Below are 19055 nucleotides of genomic sequence, written 5' to 3'. Positions count from 1 at the left end.
CAGTTGAATGCATCTTTCCTATTGTTACCTGGCCTTGACTCAACGGAACAAAACTCCTTCAGCCTCCCGACTCCAGCCCAAGCTTTTAGAGCATTCCAGACCTTCTCTACGGACTCTCCTGACAATCTTTTCCGTTACCTCTCTCTACAGCCTGTGGACTGTCAGCAAACATCCACGTCCCACCTGGAGATCCGCTACGTAAATCTTGTCGCCAGCCATCACTTCCTTCCTCACCACCGACTTACACAAAGCGTTACGGTCCCCACAAAACATCCCGAGTTACCGCACACTGACTTCAGGCTACAGCATCCCGAGGTCAAAGTTGTTTCCACGTTGGTTTTGAATTCCTAAGAGGCATAGAACTTGGCACAAGCGAGGAGAGCAGAGCCCGGCCCCGCTGGGTCAGCCCCACCCACTGTGTAACCCCGGGCACGGGTCATTATCTGTGCTTCAAATTCCCGTCTGTAAAATAAACAGAATCCCCCCCCCCCCCATTCATTAAAGCTGAATGAATGGAGTTGAATGAGATGCTATTGGTATTGGGGAAAGGACAATGGAAACATGCTGTTGACCGGCAGTCCTGCATTAATTACAAGGAGTATTCTCTGAAACGTTTCCACATTTATTTACGTACATTCCAAACAGTTACTACAAGAAATCATTTTCCCACCCTATTTAATATTTAGAGATTTCTTCTGTTGGAAGTAAAAGAACACAGCAAACGGAAGTAACACACCTCTGACCCTCCAGCGCCCCTGAGCCACCGTATTCACTGCCACAGGCCTGCTGCCCCCTCCTCCTCTTGGCCTCTCAGCAGATGAGCCAGGTTGCAGAGGCCGCGGCGCAGCTACACAAAGTCACAGAATTTGTTTTGATTTTTTCCATCCATCAGGTCATAGAGGAAGCTGCCACTGAGCCTGACACAGAGTTAGTCCTCAGAAATGTGGCATGAATTAGTTTGAATGAGGTGACTAAAGGATTAACGAGGAGTGGTTAAAGGAAACGATTAAGAAAGGCCTGTGGAGGGGCAGTCAGAAGTAGGGTTCTCTAAAAGCTTTCTGTAACCACTTACTTACATACATTTTAAACAGTTCCCACAAGATATTTTAAAATTTTAAACAGTTAATACAAGAAAAACATGAAGTGAACGGTTTATGACTAAAAACTGTTTATGATATATAAAAAAGCAAATCTGGGAATTGAATTCCCTATGACTCCAGGCCTCTAGTTAAAATATCTTTATGTATTGACGTTATTGGTATTATTTCCATTTTATTCTATTGATGTGCTGTCTTGTGAGCCAGAAAAGTGACTTTAGCAACTCTGAAAACCAGCAATCAATTCCTTGAGATTACTGTTATTTGAGAAATCCAGTTAGTTTTGCACAAGGAACTGGCTTTTGCTCAGCTTCCCTCTCTCCCTGAGGTAAGTGAACAGGTGCCGCCGTCTCCTCCACGTGACCTTTATCCCGTACTTCTCCTCAGGGGTGTCTTGCACCAGAACAGGCCCAGGTTCCGGGCTCATGGGGGTCCTAGGGTGAGGGGAACAGCCTGGAAGGCTGTTTCCTCCCTGATCTGGGTCAATGGGCCGCTCCTTCACAGAAGATGACTCTGGGGTCAGGATATCAGGTGGAATGAACACAAACGGCAAGTTTTGAAGTTCATGTGCTGACAGCTCCCCCCAGCTCTGGGGACTAAGCATTGGAACTAAGGGTCTTCTGGAAGGGTCCTTTCCTGATTGATTGGGGCACTCTCTGGTTAAGGGGATCCCAAGTGCGGCTGAACTGGAAGAAGACTGTGGACTCTCAAATGTTAGATGTGGAAACTTGGAGGTGGTTGGTTTTCGACTTGAATGTCTTGCCTGGTCTCGGTGATGACGTTTCCACTTGGCTGGGAACCAGCTTTCTGCTGTTGCATCAAACTGAGGTGATACCTAAAGACCAAAAAAAAAAGGTGAGGGGAACCAACAACCAAGTACAAACCCGAGGAAGGCAATTACTCCAATGGCCAGAATCCTAAATGGGGGCCCACTATGGTAATGGACACCAAACAAAAACATCTGTCTAATGGGATATTGATGGAAAGAGATATGAGCTTTGGGCCAGTCATTCAATCTGTCTGGCTTTCACTTTCCTCATGTGTAAGGAAGGGGACAATGCCTCTTCACTTTATCACACCGGACGGCTGCAACTTGTTTAAGTACCTTTAAACTGACGGCAGAGATCAGCAGTCCTACTCCCCACCGATCCCCAGCACCCAGCAGAGTGCCGGGCCCCAGGGAAGGCCCCTGGCAAAGAATGAATGGCCGAATGCAAGAATACTGAGCAAGACCACGTTTGGAAAGCAACTAGCATAGGGCCTGGCACATGATGAGTTCTCAAGAAACGTTCGTTTCTCCTCTCATCCCGAGGATTCTAACATTTAAGTTTCTTCTATGATCGTGAAGCGAGTATCACGGTTCTTCCAAGCCATCCCGAACAAGTTAGTTTATGAAGGACTCTACTCAGAGTTTCTGCTTTTTTCTGGCCCTTTTGCTGTCCTACTTCCCTGACATACAGCAGCCATATTCTCTCCCCAGGGCTTTTAAACTGTCCAAACATGACATATGCCATCCCTGTGGCTGTTCTTCAAGCTCAGTCCATTACACACTATGCAGAGCACTGCGCCAACCGCCTCTCACATGAAGCTCAGGGAACAGCCTCATTTGCACTCGTTCTGCCAGCTCCTGAGTAGTGAAACTCTTATAGTGATCTCTCTCTGAGGAATGGGGGGAAAGACTCCGATCCAACCACACCATGCCTCAGTTTGAACTAAGAAAAGAAGATACGCCGGAGAAGATGGCTGATGATGGACCAAAGAGTACCTTACCTCCCTGTCCCTGCCCCCATGAATCTTCTTATTCTTTGCAGGCCCTGGCTCAAGGGGCAGAAGGGTCAGCATTGTGAGAAGCCTAACAGAGTAGAAGTCAAAGTAAGAATCCATGGCCTACCCAGGAAGTGATGGCGTTGTGGTCAATGGGCTTGCTGGGCACCTGTCTAGTGTGCGTGAGTGGAAGCTGGGGAGATCCATAGTGGTGTTTGGGGCCCTCCAGTGGTTGATGGTGGAATAGCAGCTGGGCTTTCTGGCAACTTTGGCGGCGTTTTCTTCTGGGAGGCATCAAGTGGTGAATAAAGAGCAGTTAGTAACCACATCGTGTTGGTTGTAGTCAGGTCAAGGGAATGGCTCCAATTCCAACCCATGCCTGCAGAGAAGAAACAAACGGTGGGAGAAAGTAATTCTGATGATTCCCCAGCTTTTCCTCATCCCCTGCCAGCCAGTTCTACTCTCAGCTACCACCCCTACCTCGTGACTGTGGGTGCACAGCTTCCTGTACACACCATCAAGTAAAAACATGTGGTTCACATTCAATGACATTTGCTCAGTGGGCATTTATTGAGCAAGTGTTCAGCACCATGCTGGGCGGTGGGAATTTAAAGATGAATAACCATTTATTCTATGATCGTTTATTGAGTGCCAACCACTTGCAGAAACACAAAGGTCAGACTGTCCCTGCCTTCAAAGAGCTGAGAGTCTAGCAGAGGGAGACAGACAATTAGAACAATGGGAAGAATACTTCCACTCCTCCCAGGGGAGGCTTTCCAGAGAGGGTGATACCTGACCCGGGTGTGAGGGCTAGGGAAAGCCAAAGGCAGGGCGGGCACCGAGGAGCAGCACGTACAAAGGCAGACGCACGAAGGAGCACTGTGGATTCAGGAAATCACGGACTCCATATAGCTGGACACGGCGTACGGAAGATGAATGGCAAGAATTGAGGCTCGACGGGGAGTCAGGGTCGGGTCAGAAAACCACAGGCTATATGGTTTGGGCGTTAGCCCAGGTGGTCATTGAAGACTTTCAAGCAGAAGGGTATGATCACACTTGGATTTTTTTTTAACTTTTTACCCTGGATAATTTTGAACACACACCAAAGTAGCGTGAATACTACAGTCAGCCCCATGTAGCCACCACCTAGCTCCAACCACCATCAACCCATGGCCAATCCTGACCCATCCAGACCCCTATCTACTTCCCTACCCCTGCACTGTTTTGAATAAAATATTATATTCCTAGTTATTATGTCATTCCCATTAACACAACTAATATACATACATACATATATCTTAATATTATCAAATATCCAGAAGGGTTCAAATTTTCAACTGTCTCATAAATGTCATAATTGGTTTTCTGTTTGTGTTTGTCTTTTAGACAGATCATCCTGGCGACAGTGTGAAAGGAGAGACCACGTACCCTGGAAGTAGGGGGACCAGTTTCAGGAGGTTACTGCGTTACCTAAGTGAGAATGATGGGGCCTGAACCCGGGTTGTCAGGGGAGATGGGAGGCTGGAGACAGAGGCAGGGTCAATAGGACCCGCAAAGTAATAAAAAGTCTGAAAAAGTGGCCATTGAACCTAGTAACCAGATCAACTTTAGTAAGAGCTTTGACAAGGGAATGGTGGGACAGAGGTCTGAATGCAATTCGCAGGGAGGTAAACAGGAGGTGCAGCTGAGCATCCTGGAAAGTCACACAACAGGGCAGATTGGCTCCACTATACATTCATAATTCATTCAATCAGTCAACAACAAAAAAGTAACATACTCTGACTGAGGTTACTAAGCAGTGGAGATACAAGTAAAGAAAAAAAGAAGAACAAACTCTCCACCCTTGGGGAACTAAATTTTTAGGGAGAACACAGGTAATAAATACATCTGTTTGTTCATTTATTCATTCAACAAATATTTATTGAGTGCCTACTGTGTGCTAGGCACTGTTCCAGGTGCTGGAAATATCCACCAGAGAACAAAATTAAATCCTTGTTTTCATGGCGCTCACATCCTAGTTGGAAAGTGATAAAAGGAACAGAGAAAAATCAAACAGGATAAGGCATTGAGCTGGGTGCTGTTTCAGACAGAGTTGTCAGGGAAGCCCATGTGAAAAAGTGATACTTGAGCAAAGACCTGAATGAAGAAAGGAGAACAAGCAAACAATAGAAAGATGTGAGTGAAGAATATTCCAGGCGAGGAGAATAGTCAGTGCAAAGACCACAAGGTGGGAAGACATCTGACTGGTTCAAGAAACAGTAAGATCAGCATGGCTGAGCCGGAAAGTGGTGGGAGATGAGAACCAGCTCAAATGACACAGGGCTTTACAGGCAAGGTTAAGGACTCTCGACTTAATTATTCTTAGCGTGATAGGAAGCCACTGAAAGGTTCTGGACAAGGAAGTGACATAATCTGATTTATACTTTCAAAAGGTAAGTCTAGGTGCTTTATGAGAAAAGGTGGGTTGGGGAGAGGCGGATGGAGAAAGGAAGCAGGGAGCCCAGTTAGAGGGCTGCTGTAGGAGTCCCTGGAGAGATGACAGTGGCAGCAACGGCTACAGTGAGAATGTTGAAATTAACCAGCCTCAAAGGACACACGTTGTTCAGCAATCTGACCATGTTTCCTCGATCAACTCGGTTTCCACAAAGATTATCTTAAAACTTTTCCACTTTCTTAAAAAAAACTTCCTAAAACTCCCCTTCTCGATAAATGACCTTACTTCTCACTTCACAAAGAATAAAGGAGACATCAAAGGAAATTCTCTCGTTTTCCAGAAATCAAACATACAAACCCACACAGCCCTGCACCCACCCTCTTTCTCTCTGCTGTAACTAGAGGTCAGTCCCTTTTGCTGTCTAAGGTGCTCTCCTCTCGCTGTGCTTTGGGGCCGTCCTCACTCTGTATACCTTTCTTAGGCAATCATCTGCTCACATCTCAATAGCCACCTAGAAGTAGACGACGTAAGTATTTATATATTCAGCTTAAAATTCTCCATACCCAGGACCCATATATCCCACTGCCTACTTGACAACAGCTAGATGTCTCAAGTGCACCTCAAATTCAATACGTTTAAAACTGACTTCATGAACATTTCCCCTGCACCCCCTCCACAAAAGTGATCATCTTCCAGGGCCCTTGAATGGTATCATCATTCGTCCAGCTATGCAGCCAGAAAGCTTGACATTGGCCTTCCCCTCTCCAACCCAACACCAAGTCCTGTCAATACTCCCTCTTGAATGTCTTCAATAATGCCCCTTTCTCCCCTCTCTCTCTACCTCTCCCCACCCTCCTTCCCTGCCACTCTTCAAGTTCCAACAATTCTGGCCAGGAGAATTGCAGTAACCTAACTGGTCTACCCTAATCCACTCTGGCACCCCCTGCAGAGGGACCTTTTAAAAATGCAAATCTGATCTTGACTCACTACTACGGAAAATGTTTGATTTTTGGATAAGGACAGAACCCCTCAGTTATGGCTAAGGTCCTGCTTCCTCTGGCTCCAGCTTCGTCTCACACCACACTCCGTTGAGGTCTCTTAGCTCAAACCCCTCAGCTATCCTTCAGCCTTTGTCCACAACACGCTTCCTCCTGCCACACAGCGTTTGCACACATTATTCCCTCCGCTTTGAGGGTTTCCCTCCCTTCTTTGCATAAAGGCGTCCGATCTCAGACCAAGCTTTAGTTCATCAGAAAAGTCTTTCCCGACCTATCAAAGTCATCACTGACCTCTAACTTATCACTTCACAACTGTAGTTCTCTATTTGCTTATTTGATTCTTTGAAACGTCTGTGCTCCTCTCCTCCCATCAGGCAAGCTCAGGACAAAGGCTCTCCTCGCCACCGCGTCCTAGCGGGGCCTGGCACACAGTAGGTGCTAGACAAAATCTGCTGGGTAAGTTAATGAATACAGTGCTGCCTTATATAACAGACTGGCTGCGGCGAGGAGACAGATCAGTAGGTGAAGACTCGGAGCGGAGGTGGGGCGTAGGGAGTGGTGTAATTGTTTAAGATGGAGGGAACTCGAGCAAGATTACAAGCTGTCCTCAAAGAACTCTCCGTCCAGTCGGGGGACCAGACGACCGCAGTCGGGGGGAAACGGAGAACAATCTCTCCAATGAGGAAGCCGCCCAGGGTGGACTCGAGGGAGGTGGGGAGATGCCGAGGGGGGCGGAGAGCAGTGTCGCCGGGGTCACCCGGAGGCGACTGGGGGCGCAGGAGGGAGCAGACCGAGGGCCGGCCCCGCATCCCCAGCCGCCCCCGCCGCCCCGCCGGCCCGGGCCCCGACCGCGTCGCCCCTCGAGCGGGCAGCCGCCCGGCCTTACCCGCCTGTGCGCCGCGCCGCTCCTCCCGGCCGCGCAGCGTTCGAGCCCCGAACGCGGAGACAGGGGCCGGCGCCGATTGGCGGCGCGCCGTCACGTGACCGCAACGCTCCGCCGGCGCCAATTTCAAACAGCGGAACAAACTGAAAGCTCCGGTGCCGACCCCACCCCCGGCCCCCGGCCCGCACCCCCTCCCCTCCCGGGATCCCCCGGGGTTCCCCACCCCTCCCGCACCGCTGGGGACCCGGCGGGCCAGGCGCGAGTCCTGCCCGGGGACCCGGCTCGGCCCCAGCTTGGAGGAGCCCGGACCCGCCCTAGGAGCCATAGCCCAGCGGCGGCTGCAGTCGGGAGGTGAGCGGGCCGGAGGCGTGGAGTCCAGGCCGGGCCTTGGCAGAGGCAGGAAGCAAGGTCTCGGGCGCCGAGGTCAGGGGGTCTAGCACCAGGGCGCAGGCAGGAGTGGAGGTCTGGGACCGCACGGGAAGGAGGTCTGAGCGGGGGTGCAAATTTTTTCTACATCCAGCCTCCTAGCCTTATCCTCACTTCTTTCCCAAAGCACCCCTTGGCTGGCCTTCCCTGGAAGTTTGACCTCTGCACCGTGCCCGCTGTCTTGGGAGGGCCAGCGTGGCAGACTGTGGCTGGGATGAAGATTGAGCTCATTCTGCATTAAATCAAAGACAAACCTGCCCACACACTCCCCTGCTCCCAGGTGCTCTCACCACTCTGCAACACTACCTCCACTCCACCCTTTTACAGAGCTCTTTTCCTGGTTCTTGAGATCCCGCTGAAGTTCCCCTGATCGGGATGGGGATGGGGTCAGAGGAGTCACTCTGGAAGTCTCCTGGGCTAGATAAAGTGTTCGCAATGATAGGAAAGAGGCTGGTCAGAGAGTGGAGAGGAAAATTAAGCCTTGGACCAGGAAGATATCTTTTGGGGGTGGGGAGGGAATAATAGTATCTACTGACTGATGGGGGGAGGGAGGGAGGCCTGAAGAGATAGGAGGTGGAAGTAAAACTGAGATTTGAAGGTAGAGGAAACCTAGATATAAAGGAAAGGGAGGGTGGGGAGGGCCTGTGAACTCTGAGCAGACGGCAAGTGTCATATGAGTGTGACAGTCACTTTTAGGGAGATAGCAGATGTCCTAAAAAAGAGACAGCCCATTCCTCTGTCAAAGTACCTCTAAATGGCATTACACAATTTTACATAATGGTTGAGTATTCCATGTATCTATTAAAATCAACAAAGCACAATTTTTTTACAGCTAAAACTTTTCCTTAACATTACAATACCACTGTAGCATACTGGTGATAGCACATTCATCAGTCAGGAGATAGGGATTATGGTCTTGGTTCTGGAAGAGAAATTAAGTAATACAGTAACTAACGTGCTTAGAAAGTTAAATTATGAATAAGCACATGCAAGTACTAAAATGTCACTATATAAATATTTTGCAGATTGTGAAAGAAAAATGTACTTTTTTAAATCAATGCCAGGATAATAGCGAAACGTGAACTGAATGGCGCTGCTTAGCACTACGCAGTGCACAACCTGCACGACTTTACTTGGGCCTTGAATAGAGCGGTTTCCCTTTTATCTGAGATCTTGTGAACTGAGAGATGATTTCTTCAGCGATGGGGCAACAGTGCAGTAGTACAATCTGCCTTTCTCCTGTGATTCTACTCACACTGACTCTTATTTGTAAACTAAGATGATATAAAAATATGAGGGCTCTGTTCTAGAATGGATTATGGGATCAGAGTCTTGTCAGGACTCCTAATTGCCAAACGTCCTCCTGTTCCAGATTGCTAGCCAGTCACGGCAAGTGATCTGTGTTATAGCAGGCGGGAGGCGGGAATAGAGATTCCCACATTTTTATAACTGTCCCACTTGTTTCTGTAGCCAAACATTCTTAAGAGTCCAGAAGACCTTTGGCTGTGTTGACCTACATTCAACCCAACCCCGCTTTCCCCCTTTGAATTGCTTGTTTGCTTCAATTTTAGCTTTCTTTTGTCAGTAGAACTCATCTCCTTATTGTCTGAGGTGTCTCAGGGGGCCGGTGGGCTCGTGCTTCTGGTCCTAGGTAGAGGAACGCGTCTCTCTCTAACAGAACCTCCTTCTCAGCCTAACAAATCTCTGACATTCTGCTCCTCCTTGTACTTCCCAGAGTCCATGTTTGTGGTTCTCAATGGAGAGTGAAAGCACAGATTCATAATGAGAACCAGCCCCCGTCGGCCACTGATTCTCAAAAGACGGAGGCCGCCCCTTCCTGTGCAAAATGCCCCGCGTGAAACATCAGAAGAGGAGCCCAGGAAGCCCCCTGCCCAACAAGAGCCTGGTCAAGCGCAGGCCTCCAAGGAGGTGGCAGAGCCCAACTCTTGCAAGTTTCCAGCTGGGATCAAGATTATTAATCACCCTACCATGCCCAATACCCAAGTGGTGGCCATCCCCAATAATGCCGATATCCAGAGCATCATCACAGCATTGACCGCCAAAGGAAAAGAGAGTGGCAGCAGTGGGCCGAATAAATTCATCCTCATCAGCTGTGGGGGAGCCCCTACTCACCCTCCAGGACCCCAGCCTCAAACCCAAACCAGCAATGATCCCAAAAGGACAAAAGTGATCACCGAGACCCTGGGACCAAAGCCTGCAGCTAGGGATGTCAATCCTCCTAGACCACCTGGAGCGCTTCCTGGGCAGAGATGGGACAGCGGTGGTATGTGGTCTGGAGGTCAAAGGGGTGAGGACCCCAGGCTTTCCCCTCTGGTGGCAAGGACTGCTGTCCATAATGTTGATACTTACAACAGACAGGTGTCTAGCCCAGACCAGGGGACAGTCTTGTCTTTCTTCATCCTGAAACCCTGACCCAAATCCTTTGGGCACTGTCAAAAGTGTTGCAGTTATAATTTAGCGTATCTTTTGCCTTGTTTATATTGGAAAAGGATTTGTTTATTGTTTCTGTTTATCCTTCCCATTGACCAAATAAGGAAGTAAGAATCTTTCTTCATCTTGATAAAGCAGAAAACTGAAGCATGAGGCGGAAAAGCGAATTTCTTTGTGCAGATGATAACTCTTCTGTGAGGTTGCCTTGACTGATCTCTAAGGCTCAGTCTGGCTCAGATTGAAAGGCAACTTGATCTATGCTCCTGAATTTTTCCTGAATTTCATAATGGGGGAGAATACCTGAGGGCTGCAACCGATTCTGCATGTGTTCCTTGTCCCTAAGGGTGGGGGTCTTGGAGAGGTGACCCCTAACCACCAATATTGATGGGCCTGTTGGGCATCAGATCAGGCAGCTAAGTGGCATCTTGGATTGTTTCCCCTCTAGCTGGCGGTGAGGCAGCAGGCTGCACTCTCGACAGCAGCTTGACCAACATCCAGTGGCTTGGGAAGATGAGTTCTGATGGGCTGGGCTCCTGCAGCATCAAGCAAGAGGAGAAGGAGAATTGCCACTTGGAGCAAAGTCAGATTAAGGTGAGCTCTTCTGTGACGCACTAGGGACATCCTCTGGTGCAGGGAATTTCTAAGACAGGGAATGGACTAAGTGGCCTGTGGAGCAGAATTTCTAGGTTCTGGTGTTAGCACTTATGCACTAATTCTGTGTAACTTTTGAGCTACCTTTCTGTCTGGGATCTTTCTCCCCACATCTGTGAAATTTCCTTGAGGGCAGATTCCTCTTGCTCTCTGTATTCTGTCAGCACTGACTTTAGTACTCTGCCATAGGTAGGTACTTAGTAGGTATTCAGGAAAACGTGAAGAAGTCTTAGTTTGGAAAGCAACTTGAACTTTAAAGAGGCATTCCACAGTATGAAAGGAATACAGCATTTTTAACAGGATAGTTTTATTAGAAGATATATTAATATCAAATAAAGTGAGTTAGATGTGAATTTTAAATACTTTCCCAGCAATCAGAATTGATTTGACCCAATCGTGTGGCCTGGCTTGTTTTTCACAGTTGCCACACACCTAGATTCTACTGTATATACCTTTTAATCATTCATTCAACAGCCTTTAAAAGTGAGTTACATGGACATGTACATAAGTAAAAATCAAGCTGTTCTTAAAACTTGTGCACTTTATAAAGTTACAGCTCAATTTTTTTAAATGTGAATGATCAGATCTTTGCCTAAGACTTAGCCAGACGTGTGCTTTGCAGACATTTGTGTCTTACTCTTGGGAATAGTTCTCTCATACAAATGTTGAAAGGAGTTGGGTTTATGCACATGTGCATCAGGAGTAGGAATCAGACTAAGACCCAGGTGTGAAAAATGGGTATGGTTTTCATATAAAATCAGTGCTTTAAGAATCATAATATATACCCAAAGTTTTCTGAGAGGTTTCAGTTTGCAAAGACTGGACTTCTGCTTATTATTGGGCAGTATCTTCAAGAAAATGAATGATAGAGCAGTGGTTCCACATTGTCTAGGGACTGGACTAGATCATCTCTAAGACCCTTCCTAATCCTTAAATTTTATTTTATGGCATAGTGGTCTCGATGAGTTTGTTTTTAGCATGATTCCATGGGATAAAAGGTTTCTCTAGGGGATGTTGTTCAAGGTGGGGCCAGGGGAAGTCTCATGAACTCTTCCATGTCATTCCCTTGTCTCTTTCCCTTTGGCTTCTCCTAACCCTCAGGTTGAGGAGTCGCCGGGAGCATCAGCATCCTGGCAGGACTCCATGTCTGAGCGGCCGCCATACTCTTACATGGCCATGATACAATTCGCCATCAACAGTACCGAGAGGAAGCGCATGACCTTGAAAGACATCTACACTTGGATTGAGGACCACTTCCCTTATTTTAAGCACATTGCCAAGCCAGGCTGGAAGGTACTATGTTCTTTAACAAGCAGTCGAGGTCGCTGTGGCCCGCCAGTTTGTCTGCACTGGCTTGCGGCGGTCTATGTGCGGTGCTCTGAGGGAGCGGTTAAATGCAAAGGATGCTAGAACTATAACAATGGTATCTTTTGGATTGTGACTCAATCCTGCTGAATCCAGGTAAAATCATCCGAAAGAGCGCTGCCACCACTTCATCCGTCGTTACCCAAGGTTTATGGAGATTCTTCAGCGTAGCACTAAGCCCACTTGTGCCACATTGAACAGCAGCTGGAGTGACTAAGTAGCTTTATGAAAAAATCTTAATGAAAAAGAAACGCTGTCTGTGAGCCTCATGACCCAAGATTCGCCTCCTGTAATGTCACACATCATCTCTAGAAGGCAGGGATTCTCTCTTCCTTTTATTCCCGGGGACACTGAGATACTGGGAGTCATCGTAGCTCACACTACAATGTCAGAGCCACACTTAGGTCTTCTGACAGACACTCAATTCCAAGCCAAGGTTTTTCTGTTTTGTTTTCCCCACAGTAGAACTCTTAACTTCACACACATACCTCAACTAAATTTCCTAGTTTCTTGATTTCTTAACCCACCGCTCTTGCTATTGATTATTGCTTTACAGTCTCACTCCAATTTCCTAGCCCCTGACAGCTATCTAGGTCTTTTCTTTATCACCAACCTGAGAAATGGCACCCGTCCTTATCCTCATTGGATAGATGGGTTTGTGGCTCCGGGTGCCGGCTCTGCAGTGTGGAGTGTCAGGAAGAAAGTTGCCAATAGGCAAGGTTGAAACACCAAAGGTGATGTTTCTGAAGCTAAAGTACCTGACAACCGGTTGTCTTTCTCTCCTTTCAGAATTCCATTCGCCACAACCTTTCTCTCCATGACATGTTTGTTCGGGAGACATCTGCCAATGGCAAGGTCTCCTTTTGGACCATTCACCCCAGTGCCAATCGCTACTTGACATTGGACCAGGTGTTTAAGGTGAGCGTCCTGGTCTCATCTCAAGAGGGCCGGAGCTGGAGGTCATAATATCCATCTCAGAGGGAAACAAATCCTCCTGTGATGATCTTACATGATCAGGGCAGAGAGAGAAGCCAGCCAGCCTAGGTGATTTGCATAAAACTCGCTGAATTAGGTATAGTTGACAGACTCCAAATGGCACACTGACGGGCCATGCCAGGCCATGGAGAGCACAGCTCTGGTCCAAATAGAGGACTTCCCGGGGCAGTGCTTCCCTAACTGCCTTGTGGATAAGAATTGCCTGGGATGCTTGTTGAAATACAGCCCCCTAGGCCCTCTCTTGGGGCTTCTGATCCAGTGGGTCTGGGATGACCCAGCAATAAGTATTTTTAAGAAGTGTCTCAGCTGATTCTTGCAGAAAGTGTCTGGAAAAGCTTGTTCTAAAAAAACCCTGTGTTAGGCTGGAGACCAGAAACTGAGCCACCAGAGCGTCTGTTCAGAATGATTGTTTGGGGATTTCAGAGTGCCCACAGGCTGCTGGTAGCCACAGCCGCTCTCCTGGGAGGGACATTTGTCCAGGGCGACCCTCAGCATCAGTCAGGAATAGGTATTTTTCCCAGGTCAGATTTCTGGTCAGACTGACCACGCTGGTGGTAACTTCATCTCATTTCTCTCCCACAATGCCTGACCGCCACCAGCCACTGGACCCAGGGTCTCCACAATCGCCCGAGCACTTGGAATCAGTAAGGTTCTTTCCCTCTGGCTCGGGGCTTGGCCTTGTCTTCCTTTCACTGCTCAGCATGGCTTTAGTGGACAGGGATAAGGCAGGAAGCAGGGGAAGGGAGCCTGTGGCCTCTGCCAGCCCTAAACACGGGGCAGCCCGAGCTGCTGGGAGTGAGCAGTTTGTGACCGCACCTCACCTCCCCAGGAGCAGGGCTCACACCCACTTCTCCCCCTGCCACGGGCATCGTGAAGGTGCCCTGAGCAGAGGAGGGCGTGGCGGGGACACGCCCTGGGCTTGGTGCTGCGAGACAGCAACCACGAATGCATGGCACAGGCCTCGCAGGCGGCAGTCTCTCCTCTCACTTTTCTACCTGGTTTTCTTTGCCACTCATAGAGCCACATGCTTTAGCATCCCCTGGGGGTGGTGAGGACACATGGATGAGGCGGTAGGGCCGTCCTGCCATCGTACGTCTGAGTGCCGGCCACCTTTTCCCACTAACAAGGCTCTGGAGACAGTGCTCACCTGCATCCACACCCCAAACCGGCTTTTTCTTTCTGGGCTGTCAGTTAGCTCAGTGCCCAGTACCAGAGCGGCTGGTGGGTTCTCCTGCCTCCTCCCCTGCCTTATTAACCCAGGTTTCTTTCTCTCCCCACCTGCACAAGCAGCAGCAGAAACGACCCAATCCTGAGCTCCGCCGGAACATGACCATCAAAACTGAACTCCCACTGGGCGCACGTTAGTATGGGAGAGCGGGCCTCAGGCCTCGTCCTTGTTCTGGGGGCATGGCTTTAGGGAGTCAGACTCCGGGATTCTGGCCCAGCTCAAAGGGATCTGAGCCCAGAAAAGGAGAGCAAAGCTCCTGGGATTGAGAAGGGGCGTGTCCCCGGACCCCTGCTCCTCATCTCTCCCGTTTCTTCCCAGGGCGGAAGATGAAGCCACTGCTACCACGAGTCAGCTCATACCTGGTGCCCATCCAGTTCCCGGTGAACCAGTCACTGGTGCTGCAGCCCTCGGTAAAGGTGCCATTGCCCCTGGCAGCTTCACTCATGAGCTCAGAGCTTGCCCGCCATAGCAAGCGAGTCCGCATTGCCCCCAAGGTAAGTGGCCTCTGTTTTTCTCTGAGGATTAAAAGTGTTGGATCTACAACGTGCAGAGTACTCTGCTAAGTGTTCCTTGAGAAGCTTATAAATCTAGTTGGCTAGACAAGGCATAAATACATAGGAAAATTTAAGAGCATTTTAAGAGCTAAAAAGGAATTTGCATTACAACGTAAGTGGTGTCAGATGGCCCATAAATACCTGATGAGTTTGTAAGAATTCGGATGAGGGTGATTCCAGTAGATGGGCTGGGTTGGTTAAAGAAGAGTTCACAAGGGAAGTGGGTTTTAGAAAGAAGTAGGTTTGGGTAAGCAAACAGGTGTGGAGAGAGCATTCTCACGCTGATACCACTGAGGCAGGAAATGCCAGTTTGTACCATAACAGTAGAGTGATTGGCCCAGGCTAACTTGGGTTTCTCAGCCTCCAAACTATTGACATTTAGGGCAGGCTAACTCTTCGGGGGTGGGGGGCATGGGGGCTGCTGTCCTGTGCACTGAAGGCTATCTAGCAGCATCCCTCGTCTCTCCCCGCCAAATGCCAGGAGCACGCCACCATGGTGACAATGAAAACGTCTCCAGATGTGGCCAAATGTCTCCTGGGGGAGGGGGGGAATCATCCCTGGGTGAGCATCAGTGGTCTACCTGGAGGGGAAGGTGTGGAGGGTAAGTTAAGACCATATGGTGATGGGCTTGACCCTGCAGAGAAGAGTTTGTGAGCAGCAGCTGACCTGTAACAAAGTAGAGGATAGGACCCCCTGGCCCCCTCAGTGAGATGGAAGTACCTGGGCTCTGGAGTTTAGAAAGACATGAGTTTGCTTTTATTTTCTTTATTTAAAAAACATATTTTAAATATACATACCACCATATATAATTTTACATAAATGCGTGGATGTGACTGTAGCGTGTGTACTATTTTGTTTTAATGCAGTCTTTTTTTCCCCCTTTTCTTCTTTTTTGCCTCCCTTCCCCTCACCTTCACCCAGTCCCCCCTGCTCCCCATGATAACCCATGTTGACAGTTCAGTATGCATTCTCCGTATTTTATCCACGCTCTTAGTGTAATATACATATGTACATAGTCATAGCCATTTTATATACACATGCAACGCACAGACCATGGAAAGTGGCATCGTATTACACACACTTTTCTGCCTCATAGAAGTTCTTCCAAGTCACTTGGCAGAGCTCTCGGTCATTGTTTTTTAATAGCCACATGATATTCTGTGGTGTGGCTATGCCGTAAATTTTCCAACCATTCCACTTTTATAGGCACATTTTGTTTCTAGTTTTTTTGCCCTATGAACAACATTGCAATAAATATCTTTGCAAGTATCTTTCTTAATAGTGCTTTTGCTTCTATGAGATAGAGTCCCAGACATGAGATTGCTGAGTGGAAAGGTATTTTAAATCTTACTAAATATTGCTAGATTGGTTTCCAAAAAATCTGTGATAATTCACATTTCTACCAGCAATATGTGGTAAGACCTATATCTTTGCCGGGAATTGGTATTATTAGTCTTTTAAATATTTGCCCATCTACTGTATATAAATGATTTCTCCTTGTTTCATTTTATCATTCTTTGCTTATCAATAAGTGAGCACCCTCTCATTATGTTTGGTCACTTGGAATTTATGAGATGCTTATTTATGGACATTGCCCATCTTTCTATAAGGTTTTGTTAATAATTTGTGAGTTTGTTATTAAAATATTAACCTCTGTCTTTTATGCCAAAGATATTTTTTTACTTCTGTTGTTTGTTTCTTAACTTCGTTGATGGTATCTCTTGCCACAGTGAGATTTTAAATTTTTATATAGTCAAATATGTCTCTCTTCTCTTTTACAGCTTCTGGGTTTCCAGTCTTGGTTAAGAAGGTCACCCCCACCCTCAGATTGTACATGTAGTCTCCTAGATTCTCTTTCAGGATTCGTATGGTTTTAATTTTTCTGTTTACATCTTTGTATATGGTATAAAATAGACAATTTTATTTTCTCTGTCTTTTACCCCTGGAATTGAACTACCATCTTCATCATATATTCTCATATTAAATAGTTTTTAAGGCTTAAAAAAGACAAAAAAGAGGATCAGTACCAGCATGTCACTTATCTTTGTCATGCTCTTGTGCCCCGCCTGTGACTGGGTTCACTCGCAAGGCCGTGAGAGCTCCCTTTCACCTCATCCCTGCTTCCCTTTCAGGTGCTGCTGGCTGACGAGGGGGTAGCCCCTCTGCCCACCGCAGGACCAGTGAAAGAGGAGGGACTCCTGCTGGGAGAAGGGCTGTCTCCTCTGCTTCCGGTTCAGTCCATCAAGGAGGAAGAAATCCAGCCTGGGGAGGAAACACTGCACTTAGGGAGACCCATCAAAGTAGAGAGCCCGCCCCTGGAAGAGTGGCCCTCGCCGTGCCCATCTGTCAAAGAGGAACTGTCTCACTCCTGGGAAGATTCGTCCCACTCTCCCACCCCAAGGGCCAAGAAGTCCTACAGTGGGCTCAAGTCCCCAGCCCGGTGTGTCTCTGAAATGCTGGTGATTAAGCGAAGGGAGAGGAGGGAGATGAGCCGGTCCCGAAGGAAACAGCATCTACTGCCTCCCTGTCCGGACGAGCCCGAGCTGCTCTTCTCCGAGGGCCCCGGGACTTCCCGACAAGCCCCAGAGTCTGCTCTCCCGGCAGAGTCCTCCGAGCCTGCCTCTCAGCTGGGCTACTCCCAGGAGGAGGGAGGACCTTTTAAGACACCCAGTAAGGAGACGCTGCCCATCTCCTCCACCCCGAGCAAGTCTGTCCTCCCCATGACCCCCGAATCCTGGAGGCTCACACCCCCAGCCAAAGTGCGGGGGCTAGATTTCAGCCCAGTCCGGACCCCCCAGAGTGCCTTTGGCCCCCTGCCTGACTCCCTGGGGCTGACAGATCTCAGCACCACCCCACTGAAAAGTATCCCTCTCTTTGACTCACCCCGAGAGCTCCTCAATTCTGAGCCCTTTGACCTCACCTCTGACCCCTTCTGCAGCTGCTCCCCCTCACATATGGAAGTCCCCAAGCCAGGCTCTCCTGAGCCACAGGTTGCCAGCCTTTCAGCCAACCGTTCTCTGACAGAAGGCCTGGTTCTAGATACAATGAATGACAGCCTCAGTAAGATCCTGCTGGACATCAGCTTCCCTGGCCTGGAGGAGGACCCACTGGGCCCTGACGGTGTCAGCTGGGCTCAGTTCATTCCCGAGCTGCGGTAGAGACGTGACCTTGCCCCCGCTGCTTAAGCTGTCCACTCTGGTGCTCGTGTGGCTGGGCTGTCCGAGTCCTCTGAGTGGGAACAGCAGGCAGGGGCCGTCCACTCCACTGGCCCCATTGTGCCTGGTTATGCCGAGGCAGATGCCACGCCATAGCTGCCACTGGGCACTCTGCGAGCAGCGAGGTCCTGGTGACCAATCTGTGCCACCCTATGCTCCCCGAGAGAATCTGACCCCTCACGCTCCCTGCTAGGAACTGAAGGGTGGGAACAGCAAAGACAAGGGTGAAAAGAGATTAGGAGCTCCCCAAACTGCTTGCATCTGTGCTTAGCAGTCTCCCACCTTCCCTGCTTCTTGTAGGGTGGCCCTTGTAAATAGTGTATATTCTCCAAATTATCCTCTAATTATAAATGTAAGCTTATTTCCTTAGATCATTATTTAGAGACTGCCAGAAGGTGGGTAGGATGACAAGGGGTTTCAGTTTGCTTCTGTTCCTTGCTTTGAGTTCCTAGAGAAGGGAGGACCTGCAGTGCATGGTTTCTTCCAGGCCCAAGGTACCCGCCTCAAGAGTTCTTTACTCTAGGCACCCAGACAAGTGGGTCTGCTTCCAGGGTCCCTCTTAGGACCCCTCCTACCCACCTCCCCGTGTTTCCAAGTCAGCTTTCCTGCAAGAAGAAATCCTGGTGAAAAGGGCTCTTGTAATGGGTCAAGAGTTGAATTTGGGGTGGGGGAACGGGTGCATCTGAAGCAGAGTGTGGGTCCCAGATGTATGCCCATGAGATGTTTCTCTGATAACGTCCCTAATCATGCCAGAGAGACTAGCATTGATGAGAACTTGGCCCGAGGCTTGAGGAGGCTGGAAGGGCCCTGATCTGCCTGGCTTCCTTAGCTTGCACCTCAGCTTTGCAAAGAGCCACCTAGGCCCCAGCTGACTGCATGCGTGTGAGTCAGCTCCAGAACACTACTGTAGCTACCTACTCAATAAAGTCCAGGGTGGACATGCTGGTGTCTGTCATGTGTTGCTGTTTGGTCCCTAAGGCATAAGGAGGGGT

The 19055-nt window shown here is 48.8% G+C and overlaps 2 protein-coding genes across 7 annotated transcripts; one reads left to right on the top strand and one right to left on the bottom strand.

Moving 5' to 3' along the window:
- Nucleotides 1-609: 609 nt before the first annotated feature.
- Nucleotides 610-7264, bottom strand: RHNO1 (RAD9-HUS1-RAD1 interacting nuclear orphan 1). The gene is made up of 3 exons (XM_044755877.2): nucleotides 7180-7264; nucleotides 2989-3240; nucleotides 610-1932 (listed from the first exon to the last, which is right to left on the bottom strand). Exons 2-3 carry the CDS (start codon nucleotides 3154-3156, stop codon nucleotides 1375-1377), a joined length of 726 nt encoding a protein of 241 aa, XP_044611812.1. The 5' UTR covers nucleotides 3157-3240; nucleotides 7180-7264; the 3' UTR covers nucleotides 610-1374.
- Nucleotides 7265-7289: 25 nt separating this feature from the next.
- Nucleotides 7290-19011, top strand: FOXM1 (forkhead box M1). Of its 6 annotated transcripts, none has more exons than XM_044755870.2 (9): nucleotides 7290-7527; nucleotides 9338-9886; nucleotides 10499-10644; nucleotides 11806-11997; nucleotides 12859-12987; nucleotides 13665-13709; nucleotides 14356-14425; nucleotides 14612-14787; nucleotides 16981-19011. In XM_044755870.2, the coding sequence occupies exons 2-9, from the start codon at nucleotides 9385-9387 to the stop codon at nucleotides 18004-18006; spliced, it is 2286 nt and encodes a 761-aa protein (XP_044611805.1). In that variant the 5' UTR covers nucleotides 7290-7527; nucleotides 9338-9384; the 3' UTR covers nucleotides 18007-19011. The 6 variants fall into 6 exon arrangements, with proteins under 6 accessions (XP_044611805.1, XP_044611803.1, XP_044611804.1 ...); XM_044755868.2 differs by having other exon boundaries at nucleotides 9338-9910; XM_044755869.2 differs by having other exon boundaries at nucleotides 7390-7527; nucleotides 14353-14425.
- Nucleotides 19012-19055: the final 44 nt, after the last annotated feature.

The sequence above is a fragment of the Equus asinus genome, chromosome 22, assembly GCF_041296235.1.
Source record: "Equus asinus isolate D_3611 breed Donkey chromosome 22, EquAss-T2T_v2, whole genome shotgun sequence".
In the NCBI taxonomy this organism is placed as follows: domain Eukaryota; kingdom Metazoa; phylum Chordata; class Mammalia; order Perissodactyla; family Equidae; genus Equus; species Equus asinus.
The sequence above is the reverse complement of the archived record's forward strand: the minus strand, read 5'-3'. Positions and strand labels throughout refer to the sequence as shown.

Coding starts and splice junctions, on each gene's coding strand:
- FOXM1 (XM_044755867.2), top strand. CDS start 9,385: ATGAGAACCAGCCCCCGTCGGCCACTGATTCTCAAAAGACGGAGGCCG. Junction 10,645..11,805: donor TGGAGCAAAGTCAGATTAAG/GTGAGCTCTTCT, acceptor CCTAACCCTCAG/GTTGAGGAGTCGCCGGGAGC. Junction 14,788..16,980: donor GAGTCCGCATTGCCCCCAAG/GTAAGTGGCCTC, acceptor CTTCCCTTTCAG/GTGCTGCTGGCTGACGAGGG.
- RHNO1 (XM_044755877.2), bottom strand. CDS start 3,156: ATGCCTCCCAGAAGAAAACGCCGCCAAAGTTGCCAGAAAGCCCAGCTG. Junction 1,933..2,988: donor ACAACGCCATCACTTCCTGG/GTAGGCCATGGA, acceptor TTTGGTCTTTAG/GTATCACCTCAGTTTGATGC.